This window comes from Bos taurus, chromosome 3, assembly GCF_002263795.3.
Source record: "Bos taurus isolate L1 Dominette 01449 registration number 42190680 breed Hereford chromosome 3, ARS-UCD2.0, whole genome shotgun sequence".
NCBI classification, from domain to species: domain Eukaryota; kingdom Metazoa; phylum Chordata; class Mammalia; order Artiodactyla; family Bovidae; genus Bos; species Bos taurus.
Window position 1 is genome coordinate 42,951,498 of NC_037330.1, and position 15,018 is coordinate 42,966,515.

Below are 15,018 nucleotides of genomic sequence, written 5' to 3' on the forward strand. Positions count from 1 at the left end.
TAGTTGCATTTCCACGATGATAATTTAGCCAGAAAGGCAGCATTTCACTTACACATTCCGTAAATAAGTACACAGATATAGGGCTGTATAAGGCCCCATGTGATCACATATACTAATATTCTCTTTTCCTTGCAGGCATCGGTTCAGTCGTGTCTGGCTCTTTGTGACCCTATAGGCTGTAGCCCACCAGGCTCCTCTGTCCATGGAATTCTCCAGGCAAGAATACTGGAGTGGGTTACCATGCCCTCCTCCAGGGGATCTTCCCGACCCAGGGATCGAACCTGAGTCTCCTGAGCTCCTGTATTGAAGGCAGATTCTTTTACCGCTGAGCCACCAGGCAAGCCCTCTTCTTTCCTTGGAGAATTACAATCTGATATAATAGTCCAGGTTTTTGTCACCATAAGCTATCTGTCATAGAAGAACTCTGATATTACTCATCCTTCAAAGGTCTCTGTGGTCTCTCTAATTCAATACGTCCTAAAAGCAGTGCTGACAAGACGGATTCCACTGCGTCTATTCCTCTCCCCTCTCTACTCTCTCCTTCAGCGTTGATCCACCTTTTTGGCTGCTTATTACTACCTCTTTCCCTTGGTTCCTCTCATCCTGGTCATGCCTATGAAATACAGCCCTTCATATTTTTCTGTATCTCCCAGAAATTACATCATTCTCACAGCTTTATCATCTTTGGAGGAAAACCTCCAAATTTAAGGACTTCTAATTTATGTGATATCCAACCCTGATGTGCACATCCCATAAACTCCCTCCTTCCAACCTGACCAACACGGAACGCCTGATCTCCCCACAAAAACCAGTTCTGCCCTACTTCTTGTTTCAGTCAATGGTCCCAACAGGTTTACTGTGACCCAGGCTGTCTTAAAGACTTCTTGGACCCCTCTTTTTCCTCAGCACCGCACCAACCCACGCACATGATCTGTTGCCAAGTCACATGGATTCAGAGCTCTTCTTTCCACCACCATTGCCACCAGTTCTAATCAAGGCATTTATTTCTTCCCCCTGAACATTTCAGAATTTCTCTAAGCAGGCTCTACTTCCTCTCTAATCTGTCCAAAATGATGCTATCATATTAATTTTTTGAGGACCTATGTATTCTAGGGTTTCCCAGATGGCTCAGTGGTAAAGGATCTGCCTGCAATGCAGAAGACACAGGAGACTTGGGTTCAGTCCCTGGGTCAGGAAGATCCCCTGGAGGAGGAAACGGCAACCCACTCCAATATTCTTGTCTGGAGAATCCCACGGACAGAGGAGTCTGGAGGGCTACAGTCCAAAGGGTTGCAAAGAGTCAAACACAATTGAGCGACTAAGCACAGAACACACATACGTACTCCAGAACTAGAGGGCTCGATTTCAAATTCCAGGTCTGCTACTTCTTACTTCTGTGACCTTGGGCAATTTACCTAACCTCTCTGTCCCTTACTCTCATTGTTTGCACACTAAGGATAATAACAGTAACTGCCTAAAAACCGAAGTGAAAATAAAATAAATTAATAGTTGTGGAGCACCTAGCACCTGGCGTGCATTTAAATTCTTGATGAAATGTGCCATTATTTGCAGTAGCATAGGACCAGTCATACCGTGGACTGCCCCCAAATCCTCAAGAGTCCCATGGCATACTAAGGGAACCCTGGCACTCAATTCGCCCAGCTGACCTTTCAGCTTCAGATTACACAGCCCCATTTGAACCTGTATACACACCAGGCCAACCAGAGGTCTCACTATTCCCTGAGGACACTCTAGAGCCTCCCTCCTCGTCCTTGCTATTCCTGCTTCTGGGATCTCTCCTCTCCCATCTCTGTCCATTCTGCAAGCCAGTCTTAACTTTTCCATGAAGGCTTTTCTGAACCCCTCAACCAAATGTGCTCCCCCAGCCGTGAATTCCCCCCAGCACAGGGGAGTATGTGAATCTATGGCAGTTATCTTTTCTCTCTCTCTCACTGAAGTCCTGTCTTTTTCCCTCCAGCTCTGGAGCTCCGTGAAGGTAACGTGTATCCATCTTCATTGTATTCACTATATCATCTAACCCTGTATAATGTTGAAGGTGACCAAAAAATGGAGTTGTGGGTGATCAGAACCATAGCTACTCCTGTGGCACAGTACTTGGGCACCTCAAACAAAAAGAAGTACACACTCTGCCCAGACTGAAGTCTTTATCAAAGTTTCAAATGACATCAAAATTTCACAATATAAATTGGATGGTCTTTCCAGAAAGTCTTTCTTTACAGAAATACAGTAGAATCAGTATAAGAAGAATGTGATTTGAAGTCCTATCCTAAAATACTAACATTAAAATCATACAAAATCTTTCCTCATATATAAACATCAGAATCAAACCACTGAGCACTGTGTTTAATTGACTAAACATAATTTCCTGTTAGATCTAGATCTATCAACTAGCAATCCCAAAAGAAGCAACTGAGACCTTAATGCCTGGGGTTAATTCAGTGACATATTAACCTCCAGCACATCACTGAAGAACTGAACATAATAATGTATACACTGTTCCTACCCTCAGACTCAGGGGAGGCCCCCAAACTCTACACACAGAAAAAGAAAGCGACAACAATGCACATTCACAACAACAGAATGAATACTCCAGAAACACTGCTGGCCGTGACATCACCCAGGTACCTGAGGTCAGGGAGTAGGCAGTGCAGCACTCCATTCTGTCTAGGAGCAGAGCTGTAATCTGACACCAGGGATTTAGACCTCTTTGCTGCAGCAGCTCTGGGCATTCATGAGCAGCAGCAAAGGGCTCTTTCATTCCCACTTTTGCTTCAGCCATTCAAGAAGCATCCTGCTCCCAGCACCAGTAAGAGAAATGTCCTGAAGACATCAGTTTCATGAATCCCTCTGATGAAGTGACAATTAAAGATTGTTTTCCCTCAAAGAAAAGATATGCTCTGGATGGTCGAGAATACTCTCACTCTTTGAACGCCTGATGGTACTCACAAATCCTTAGGCAGAACTCCCAAAATCCCCCTTAACAGCACAAGTCCTAGGGCACTTTCTATCATGAATACAGTTCACTTAACTATGTTCATGTAATTGGACTTCTGGTTAAGGCAACAAGAAAATAAAATTAAATTTTCTGTTAGAATATACTGACTACCCTGAAACACCAGCTCTTTTGATAAAAGGACATAATCAAGCCAACTCAGCCTTCTTATTCCTTACTATTATGTTGCTTTTATAGAATCGAGACTTCTCTCTCTTTGAATTACATGTTTACTATACTATAATCTTTTTCATGTAGATCAACAGTCTTTCACAGAAAACAGTTCCCTACATGCATCTTTCACTCTTAAATCCTAACCCCACAAAGCCAAAGTAACCAAAGAATGTAAATCAGCACTCCTATGCCACTTCCTCAAAGGCAAAAATAATAATGCAGTGACGCTTGGGACACTCAAATAAAATAACGCAGCAATTTACCACCCAGGTAAAATCTTACTCATAGATATGACTGGGACACAGCTAAGTGTGTCCCACTTTCCAAATATGAGCTGCACAAACAAAAACATCCTGAGATACAGCAGAGGCCTTGTGATCGGTAAAGCTGAAGCACCTGTAATACACACACTGCCCTGTACTCTGTAGGTGCTCCAATAAATACTCTGTGACTGATTCACATGCCTATTACAGAATCCAGCAAGGACAGAGGGTGCCTCTCCCTGGCCCTGCTCTGGGGAGTGTTCGGAATCTACAGCTGCAGTTTACTGTGGTGGTAGGAAGAACTAATACAGACAGAGGACTAAAAGGAATGAGGTGATGACAGGTTCAAATTACCTTAACTTTCCCTGCACCTCTTCCCCAGCTCTGAGCCTAAGAAATTGGATTTGTTACTTGCACCACTGGAGAAGGAGAATAAAACTGTCATAAAGGTGCATAGCATTTCCTTACCCAAGAGCCAACAAGTTAAATAGCTGAGATTAAAAAAATATATAGAAACTTACTTTTCATAGACCAGCTCCTCATCGATGGAGAAATAGTGGGTATTTACTGTGCTTTTTGGTCTATTCCTTAAAGTAGCAAAATATAATCGATCTGAAAGACAAGTTTAAAAGATGGGAGAAAACATGAGAAGCAGGGAAGCTGGTGGGGTAAGGGGTGCTAATACACTATAACAAAATAACAACTGCTACCCGGTATTTAAAGATCCCATTAACACGTGGAATTCTTGCAGAAACCTGATCTCTCCCGGAAAGCCACAGAGATCCAAGAGCACACCAGTTAGAGAAGCGAGTCGAGGGCCCGACTGAGGGACTCAGTGGCGTGCAAAACTCCCTGATCTCCCTGGTTTCAGGCCAGCGGGAGCAGGTAGAAGCTGAGGGTACCCGTTGAACTGGAGATGCAAGTTTGGTTCAGAAATCTCCAGACCGCTGCGGAAGGGGAAGAGAGAGGCGAGACTCTCCCCTACAGCTCCGGAGACTTCAAGAAGAGGAAGGGAGGAGAGACAGGGGGTGTGGTTGGAGGTGTCCCGAAAACCGAGATCCAGCAACAGTAGGATAAAGGCAACTGAAAGGATCCCCTGGAGCAGAATCCCCTCGAGCCGCTGCACGCTGGAGCCCGGCAGAGGACGGTGCGGTCCCTTTACCGAGCTGGGAGGCCTTCCGAAAGTGCTGCAGAGGGAACGAGGGACGCAAGAAAGACAGAGAAGCCGGAAGCGGGGGGTCCTCGGGGGAAAGGATAGTACAAAAAAGGGATGAGAGCGCGCGCAGCGATTGTAGTACGCTGGGGGCCCCAGAAGAAGCCGGAGACAGTGGTTGGGACACAGGGGCGAGAAGTGAAGAGCTGGGGTGTCGACAGAGGGTTGGAGGATGCGGGGCGACTGCTCCTCACCTTTCATGAACTCGCAAGCCCCGATTAGTTCCCCTGACTCCGCTGCCATCTTAAGCGAGATACGCACGGGGGAGGGCTGGGTCGTGGCCAGCTGAGGTTACCCGCCCCCGGGGGCTTCCCCAGTGCCCAGGAGCCGGGAAGCTTGCAGTCGCGAACACCGAGCCCGCCCGAGAGAGGCAGCAGGCGCCGAAGGCGGAGGCGGCTGGGGGGTCAGCGCGCCGGGCGCCCCGGGGACATTCCGTGGGGAACCCGAGCACGCTCCGAGCGGGGCGCACACGCCCCGGGCTGTGGCCACTCCGATTCGGACCCGGCTGCTGCCGCTGCTGCACCGCCGCCGCGCCTGGGAAACGCAGACCAGCTCTCACGGCCGGGCAAAGTCTTCCCCCGGCTCCCAAAGTGATCATGGAGGAGGAGACGTCTGGCCCCGATCGCGCCCGTGGCTACTCGTGAGGCAGCGGGCAGGACTCTGGTGCCCGCCGGCTGGCAGCAGCTGCTCCGGCTCCTCCTTCGCCGCCTCCTTTCAGCAGCAACTCTTCCTCCTCCTCCTCCCCTTGGGTCCGCCCCCAGGCCTTCCTCCCCGCCCTCCCACGGCTCCCTCCACTTTCACGGCTCCGCGGCCATCCCTTAAAGGGACAGCCCAGCTCCTTTCTCCGCGCCGGGTCCGCGCCCCAGTTACCAGGCGCCCCGCAGGTCACTAAGAGCCAGTTGCTAAGGCTTTGTTGCCGTCCACCAATTGCTGTACGGGATACGCGGCCCTGGGCAGAAGAGCCAGGAGGGGCCTCCAGAGCAGAAACTTATGAATGAAACGGTGGAGTTGGGAGTGTCCCGGAGAGCGCTGCTGTGGCTTTTCAGGCAAGGATGAGCCCGCGCCCCTTCGTTTTCTGCACCCCACTGAGTCTTGTTCCCACTCTAGAGTTTTCGTTTGTCTCTCTCATTCTCTACTTCTCTCGCCCCACTCACCCTTGTTCCAAACTCTTGCATGCGCGCGAGCACACGCAGTCTTACAGATCTAGGATCGATAAGATCTATAAGATTACCTACAGCTAATCTTTCAACCACCGCCCATCCCACCACTGATGGATCTCTATCTTTATAAGAAATAAAATCTGCAGGAAAAAAAAAAAAAAAAGCCCTACCTCCTAGCTCAGAAGAACACCTACTGGTTTCCTCTACACATACTGGATTCTGAATTAACTTGTGCTTTGTTCTCACGGGGTAAAACGTTCCCATCCGGTTCCCCACGTCCTCTCATTTGGGTCGCCGCTGTGGGCGCAAATCATCACAAATGCCAAACCTTAATATCGCTCTGGTCCCCGTGGTGGGCGGGGCGGAGGAACGCGACCAGCCCGGGGGCGGGGAGGGAACAGAGGTATGGGGAGAGGGCCACATGTCCACGGGAAAAATAAACACAAAAGAATTTCTTGACGCAGTCTGAGCTGAAGCGCTGGGAGTGGTTCATCTCAAAGAAGCCCTTGACTTGATTCTGTAAGGCTTTTTGAACAGCTAGAACAACTTTAATGCCGGGTGTCCTACCCGCGAGCTTAATTAAAGGGCAGTCCCTGCGATATGAAAATGGCGCTACGGACCTATCGCCGGAAGAGCATGCGCTCTGAGTGGTTTCTCCAGAAACAGAAAAGGATTTGTGCCAGCCTTCGGTTTCGCAGTCGTTTGTTTACCTCTTGGAGGAAGGGGGCGCGCAAGAGAAGAGACGACTGACTCAAGGAGCGCTCTGAGGCCAGCAAGTAAAACTCAATTTACTGGTCTTAGCTTTGCTGGCTATCCAACAGGCTGAACAGCCGCAGAAAAATGATAAACGAATATTACTTGGATATTCAGATCGAACAAGCCCTTGCAAGATAGTTAAAAAGAAAAACCTACCCTAACATCCACATCTTTAAGACAAGAATCATATAAATTTAAAACTGGGGACTCAGTAAAGACGACTTCCTGTCATCACCTAGTTTTGAGTAAAGCTTATCTCAAAAGAGTTTTTAAAGCCGAAAAAGTCCTGAAAAGATGAATTCTAATGAGTGTTCCACTCTGCCGAGATGCACTTCTCGTTTTACGGGCCCCTGGCCATGGCTATGGAATTCTAAAGAACGAAGTATCTCTAAATGTCCTGTCCACATTCAACAATTGTTTGCATTTTCCCTGATATTTATTCCCACAAATCGAGTATCAGCAGTCATGTCGGCCAGTTCATATTATTTTGCTGAAGTTTGAGACTTAATATGTGAAAGTTATGGAAAAGCAAAATATGTGAATGTCTCAATAAACTTACCCACTTTGTTTAAAAAGCTATATTAATCCAGTGCTGGCAATCTGTTTCCAAATTTGATGATGTAAAATTCATGTAGACTAAATTCCTTAACAAAATTCCTAACAACTTTTCATATAAGTGTTGTATTAGAAAAATTGCATTAGAAAAAAGAAGCTCTGGTTCTCATTCAATGCATGAACTTTTCATTTTACTAAGTTAATAGTCTAATGGAAAGAACTCTAAATCTACACTTTCAGGTAAGTCAGATTTAATTAAACATTTCTTGCTGTTTTCAAGAATGAATTTATGAAAACATTTTCTTTCATGTAACTCTCTTGCTTAGAAATTTTGGTCGTGAGGAGTGAATTATGACTCAAACAAATAGAGGTTCTTAAAATTAAGAACTCAAAATGAAAATGTTTATTTTTTCTTTAGCATATTTATAATGAGTATTCTAATGAAATTTTTCAGGTTGATAAGACTTTATAATGTTTTTTTGAAGCTGCATAAAGGAAAATAAGTGATTGTCCATACAATCAAATCTCTCTAAACCAAAATCTTCACAATCGAAATGGTATTTAAAAAATCCTACAAGAAAAATTGTGACCAAAATAGTCCGCAGAGCACACATACATGTCAAGGTTCTAATGAGATCATAAAACACTTTATTCTCTCAATTATCATGAGGTCAAAGTTCCTAATGGTTGTTTCATAATAAAGGCATGATTTCACAGTCTATGGAGGAAGATAATGGGAAAAACTTCTTTCCAATCACTCAATATAAATGTTAGGAACTGACTTTTATCTTAAACAACAATAAGGAACAGTGTTTCACATATAAAGAAAGTACTAAGAGAATTCAGACATCACTGAACTGGAGAGAGGGAAAGTAATGTTATACATAGAAATTTAACTAAGTATAGAAGTGTCTCAAGTTTGAAAACTTGACTATATTTATTCCAACTTTGTCAACATAGCTTGAATCCTGCCTCTGCCGCCCTGACAGGCAGTCTGCAGCCTATGCTTATACATCTCCAGAGCTAGAAAACTCACTTCTGGAGGCAGTTCCAAAATAGGTTATCACTCTCTGGTTCTAATTCTGTCCCTTAAGACTGTGCTGAACACTGTTTGTTATTCGTTTTCATAACAAGTCTTCAAAGATGCAAAGGTAGCTCCCTTAGGCCACTTCTTCCTCCTTTCTATTTCCCATATAGAAATCTCCATTTTCTTCAACGTTTTTTTAAATGACATGGATTGCAAGCCCCTTTGTTATCCAGTCACTCTCTTTTCCAACTTGCCTTGGACTGCAAGGAGATCCAACCAGTCCATTCTAAAGGAGATCAGTCCCCTGGGTGTTCTTTGGAAGGAATGATGCTAAAGCTGAAACTCCAATACTTTGGCCACCTCATGCGAATAGATAACTCATTGAAAAAGACTCTGATGCTGGGAGGGATTTGGGGCAGGAGGAGAAGGGGACGACAAAGGATGAGATGGCTGGATGGCATCACCGACTCGATGGACATGAGTTTGGGTGAACTCCAGGAGGTGGTGATGGACAGGGAGGCCTGGCATGCTGCAATTCATGGGGTCGCAAAGAGCTGGACACGACTGAGCGACTGAACTGAACTGAACTGAACTGTATCCTTCATAAAGTTTGTCCCAGGACCAAATGCAGGCCAGTGGTGACCTGGTGTGACTAGTTCTGAGATCAGAAAAAAAGGCACTGATGAAGATTCAGATGGGAATAAAAGGATTGAAAACCATCCAAGAACTGTTTTATTATTTGGCTGCCAAAAATAAAAGAAAAATATTCTCTCATTAGAAGAGAGGGGGAAAAAGTTGCTCAGAATAGTCAAAGGCCTGACAGCTATGATATTTACATATTCAATTCTGTTAAAATTATCATTATTTCTCAGACTATAATTTTAACTTGCTCTTTTAGTTGCTTGTTCAGTCATGATGTTATCTACATAAGTAAAAGCAAATACACAAAATATATGTTGAATTCTTTCTAAAAATTTAATTTTCAGTTTAACTGTGAATCAAGGGGCAGTAGAAACCTACACTGTTGCGTAATTTGAAATTCAAAGTAATTTTAATTGTTTCAATATTTTGATAGATTGCTTATCTAATGTCAAAAATAATTTACAGCAGCTTTTAATAAAATACAGATACACAAAAAATTATAGACAGTGTGGCTGCTCACAGATGCTAAATCTTGGCCTGACCCAGTCATATTCAGCATCACACTAATTGTATTTAAGAATTTCAAGCCAGAATCAAAGATAGTAAAAACCAGAAGGGACCTGAAAGGTTAGCTAGGTCCAGTTTTCAAGCAGATTCCGTGGAATCTAAGGGAGCAGAGGCCCCACCTAGGGATGGAGGTGGAGAGGGAAGGATGAGCAAGCACATAGGATTTCTATAAAATATTTCATTTGTAAAAGATAATGTGTCAAAATATAGGAAAGAAAAAAGAAGAAACTGAGGTTCACAGTAAAAAACCAGTTTCCCAAGGTATGTAGCTGATTGGTGGTAGAATCAAGAATTCATTATTTGCTCTATTAACCATCTTTTCTAAGTTTTCCCCTAACTTAGCTTATTGACATTGCTTAGTTCATAGATTCTGAAAATTTTGAAATGATACAATATCAACCAATAATGTACATTATTAACTATTTTCTTCAAAATTTTAGAGAAAATAATTTAAACTCAGAATGAAAAAATAAAAGGTGCTTAATTATCTGCATTGCTATTGTTGTCATGTGGCTTCTATAAAATTCTGAATTATTTTTCCACCCCTGTGATTTATCAATAGTATACCAGCATTCTATATAGTTTAAGAAATAGTTTCAGTGAACACTAAATAAAATAATTCAATAATTACCTCATCCTTGACTAATGCTGTCAGTAAAGAAGGATGTAGTTTTAGAAAGTAAAAGAAAGTTCCATGGGCAGGTCACTATACATAAGATGGCTCAATTTGTTGACCACTTTGCTACTTTTTCAAATAGTTTAAAATACAATTTTTAAATTTACATTGTTTGGAACATCCCTGAAGGTCTAGTGGCTAAGAATCTGCCTGCCAGTGCAAGGAACACAGGTTTGATCCCTGGTCTGGGAAGATCCAACATGCCACAGGGCAGTTAAGCCCGTGCACCACAGCTTCTGAGCTAACGTGCTGCAACTACTGAAGCCCCTTCAGAAAATGAAGATCATGGCATCCGGTCCCATCACTTCATGGGAAATAGATGGGGAAACAGTGGAAACAGTGTCAGACTTTATTTTGGGGGGCTCCAAAATCACTGCAGATGGTGACTGCAGCCATGAAATTAAAAGACGCTTACTCCTTGGAAGGAAAGTTATGACCAACCTAGATAGCATATTGAAAAGCAGAGACATTACTTTTCCAACAAAGGTCCATCTAGTCAAGGCTATGGTTTTTCCTGTGGTCATGTATGGATGTGAGAGTTGGACTGTGAAGAAAGCTGAGCACCAAAGAACTGATGCTTTTGAACTGTGGTGTTGGAGAAGACTCTTGAGAGTCCCTTGGACTGCAAGGAGATCCAACCAGTCCATTCTGAAGGAGATCAGTCCTGGGTGTTCTTTGGAAGGAATGATGCTAAAGCTGAAACTCCAGTACTTTGGCCACCTCATGCGAAGAGTTGAGTCATTGGAAAAGACTCTGATGCTGGGAGGGATTGGGAGCAAGAGGAGAAGGGGACGACAGAGGATGAGATGGCTGGATGGCATCACTGACTCGATGGATGTGAGTCTGGGTGAACTCCGGGAGTTGGTGATGGACAGAGAGGCCTGGCATGCTGCAATTCATGGGGTCGCAAAGAGTCGGACACGACTGAGGGACTGAACTGAACGGAACTGAACTGATGCACCTAGACTTGGTGCTCCATAACAAGAGAAGCCACAACAGTGAGAAGCCCAAGCACCACAATGAAGAGTAGCCCCCTCTTGCCACAACTAGAGAAAGCAACAAACACACAGCACAGCCAAAAGCTAAATAAATAATTAACTTTTAAAATTTACATAGTTTATTCATCTACACTTATCTGTCATTCCTACTTTTTGAAGAAGAAATAAAGAAGTGAACTTTTTTCTCCAAAACTGTATAAAATAATATTCCTCCCACCATTCTTCACCCTGATCATCACTACTTCAACTTACCACCACCCCTTTTACCATCACCCTGATGAGAAATATCATTAGTGAACTCACATGTTAATCTTGTTTCCGATGTTCACTCCCACATGTACATTTAATACTGTCACTACTATACTCTATACATGTTTTTATCAGGAAAGCAGTAAAAGTTGAGTTTATTGAAAACCAAGTAGAGCGATTTATATCTCAGGTCTCACATCAGTTACCTATGTGGCAGGTCTCACATCAGTTGTCTTTGAGGCAGGTATTATTATTCCCACTTTACAGATGAGAAAACAGCCACAAAACAGATGCTCAATGAATATTTGGAGAATAAATAATTGAGTATTTAAAATGTTGGAAGGTGGACTTATGTGAATCACTTGGATATGTAAATTGGTTCCTTGGTAGCCTAGATAGCAGAAAAAATACTGGGATTTATCATTGGAAGCCTGGGTTTCAGGTATCACTCTATCACCAAATGTATGCATTATCCTAGACTATTTCCTCTGGTGTTAAATGGGGATTATAATAACTTCTAACTCACAAGAATAATTGTAGAATTCAATAAGACTACTATGTTATGATGCCATTGTATACAAACATTCATTACTGGTGTTAAAGCCGATATTAAATACTGAATTATTTCCAAAATCTGATGTTCACAAGCCTCCAAACATGTCTTTTTGGATCTATGTATTGTTACTTAATTTATACCTGGATTAAAAACACAAGCAAAATATACACTCACAGGGAAGCTGTTTTGATCAACTGAAGACAATTCCACAGGATACAAGTAAATGTTGTCCTTCATTTTGGATTGCCTGCAGCATCGTACTGTCCCTAGAATGTGACTGGGGTCAACAATCCATTCAAGCAATTTCCATGGATTCCTAAATTCCCCTGCTCTGGCTCACATTCTTTCAGTTGTTCTGTTCCAGAAGCCTGAAACACAAATGTTGTTCCCTGTGGTTCCTATGGTGACCCTTGGTGCTCCTTTAGAATCTCAGGTTTTGCCTACTCCTGTGCAGAAACTCCAGGAGAAAATAATATTTCGACAGACTAAAGGGAGACTCTTGGTTTCCATTTTTCCAATCACAACATTGTATACAATTATTGAATGATTCCTGATGGTTGTTCTTGCTGCTGTTGTTATTAACACCTATAATTGTATTGAAACAAACACACTTAATGTCTTCTGTGTACCAAGCCTTCCTACATGAAGATTCTGTGTTATTCTTTAGATTATATCTAAAGTATAATTTGGACATGTTAGTGTAGAATAATAATGATTTGAATAATCTACTGTGCACACAGACAAAAATAATTTCTGCTTATCCTAAAATATATATAAAATATATAAACATATATATATATATACAACATATTTTAGATAAAATACTTCTCTTCATAACCATGTTTTATTTCCCATAACATCAAGCATACATTTTCTTTTTATATTTATGCATTCACTCATTCAACAAATAGATACTATTTCCTGGCAGTGTACTAGGTGCTAGGATTATTAATACAATCAAGGACAAGGTAGATTGTTTTCTTGAGAAATATACATTCTAGACAGTGATATAGATAAGCAAGTAAGCCCCAAAAACAAGATACATGATAGGTTGGAGAAAGTGGAGAGTATTATTAGGAAGCTTTTGAGGACAGCGTTAGTGCTAAGAAGTGAGGGAAGACTTCTCTGCAGAAACCTAGACTTGAGACTGAATAAGGAGGTGCTAGTGGTAAAGAATCCGCCTGCCAATGCAGGAGACACAAGAAATGCAGGTTTGATCCCTGGGTCCAGAAGCTCCCCTGAAGTAGGACCACTCCAGTATTCTTGCCTGGAAAATTTCATGGACAGAAGAGACTGGCGGGCTACAGTTCATAGAGTCGAGAAGACTCAGACACGACTGAACTACTGGGCACACACACACACTCCCCACCCCCACGCAAGAGTTAGCCAGATGGAAGGAGCCAGGTTGTGGAGCGAAAAAAGGGCAAGGGAGGTAAGAAGGAGGAAGATGCAAAGAAAGAATCTCTGGCCGAGAAAATAGTCTATACATAGGCTGGGAAACATCATGAGAAAGGCTGCTTTAGAGATCTGAAATAGTTTCATTTGGCTCCAGAATAGAGTGTGAAGAGGGAGAAGAGGGAAAGGAATCTTGGTAAGAAAAGGTTAAAAATTTGGACATTATCCAGAGGCAAGAGGGCACCAAAATTAAAATATATTAAGTAGGAAAAGTCTAGTCAGGTGGGGATTAAAAAATTGCTGGAAATAGTGTACAAAATAGTTAAACTAATTGTAAATAGATTGGAGCTTACCCAGTTATCCCCAAAGAAGCAGAATTATAACAATATAGACTAAGGCTCACTTAATAGGGGCTTTCATTCTTTCCTTTTCTTCTCACTGTTAAAAAGACAGTCGAATTTGCCCAATTTTTGCAGAATGTAATTAAGTGCACAAAAGGAAGAGCTATCTGAGATTCTTGAAATTTAATTTATATATATTCAGCAAAGGAAACCATAAACAAGATGAAAAGACAGCCCTCAGAAAACACTTGCAAATGAAGCAACTGACAAGAGATTAATCTTCAAAATATATACATACCTCACAAAGCTTAATACTAAAAAAAAACCACAAAAACAATCCAATCAAAAAATGGGCAGAAGATTTAATACATATTTTTCCAAAGACATAAGGGGCCAAGAGGTACATGAAAATTGCTCAACATTACTAATTATTAGAGAAATGAAAATTAAAACTACAGTGAGATATCACCTCACATCAGTCAAAATAACTATCATCAAAAAATCCACAAACAATAAATGGAGAGAGTATGGAGAGAAGGGAACTCTCCTACATTGTTGGTGGGAATGTAAACTAATATAGCCACTATAAGGCAATGGCACCCCACTCCAGTACTCTTGCCTGGAAAATCCCATGGACGGAGGAGCCTGGTGGGCTGCAGTCCATGGGGTCGCTAGGAGTCAGACACGACTGAGCGACTTCACTTACATTTTTCACTTTCATTCATTGGAGAAGGAACTGGCAACCCACGCCAGTATTCTTGCCTGGAGAATCCCAGGGACAGGGGAGCCCGGTGGGCTGCCGTCTGTGGGGTCGCACAGAGTCGGACACGACTGAAGCGACTTAGCAGCAGCAGCATGGAGGTCCTTAGAAAACTAAAAATAAAACAACCATATGATCCAGCAATCCCATTCCTGGGCATATACCCAGAGAAAAATGTGATTCCAAAAGATACATGTATGCCAATGTTCACTGCAGCACTATTTACAACAGCCAGCACATGGAAGCAGTCTAAATGTCCATCGACATATGAATGAATAAAGAGGATGTGGCACATATTTATGACAGGATTTTACTCAGTCATAAAAAAGAACAAAATTGTGCCATTTGCAAAGATGTGGATGGACCTAGAGATTGTAATACTGACTGAAGTAATTTAGAAAGTGAAAACAAATATTGTATATTAACACATATTTGTGGAATCAGGAAAAAATGGTACAGATGAACCTATTTGCAAAGCAGAGACACAGACATAGAGAAGAAACATATGGAAACCAACAGGGGGAAGAAGGGTGGGAAGAACTGTGAGACTGGGACTAATGTATACATACTACTAAGTATACGATAGGTAACTAACGAGAACCTACGGTATAGCACAAGGAATTCTACTCAGTGTTCTGTGGTGACCTAACTGGGGAGGAAATCCAAAACAGGG

General features: G+C 42.5%; 1 protein-coding gene across 6 annotated transcripts in view; it reads right to left on the reverse strand.

Annotated features, from left to right (window-relative positions):
• Positions 1-12,129, reverse strand: part of CDC14A (cell division cycle 14A) — a 195,742-nt gene extending 183,613 nt beyond the window's left edge. For 2 of the 6 annotated variants that reach the window (XM_059885067.1, XM_059885064.1), the window contains exons 1-2: positions 5,994-6,154; positions 3,972-4,062 (exon numbers count right to left, since the gene is read on the reverse strand). In XM_059885067.1, coding sequence (XP_059741050.1) covers positions 3,972-4,062; positions 5,994-6,087 — 185 coding nt within the window. In that variant the 5' untranslated portion in view covers positions 6,088-6,154. Of the gene's footprint in view, positions 1-3,971; positions 4,063-4,857; positions 5,383-5,993; positions 6,158-12,023 lie in introns of those variants that run through there. The other 4 variants (XM_059885066.1, XM_059885065.1, XM_059885068.1 and 1 more) reach the window with 3 other exon arrangements.
• Positions 12,130-15,018: the final 2,889 nt, after the last annotated feature.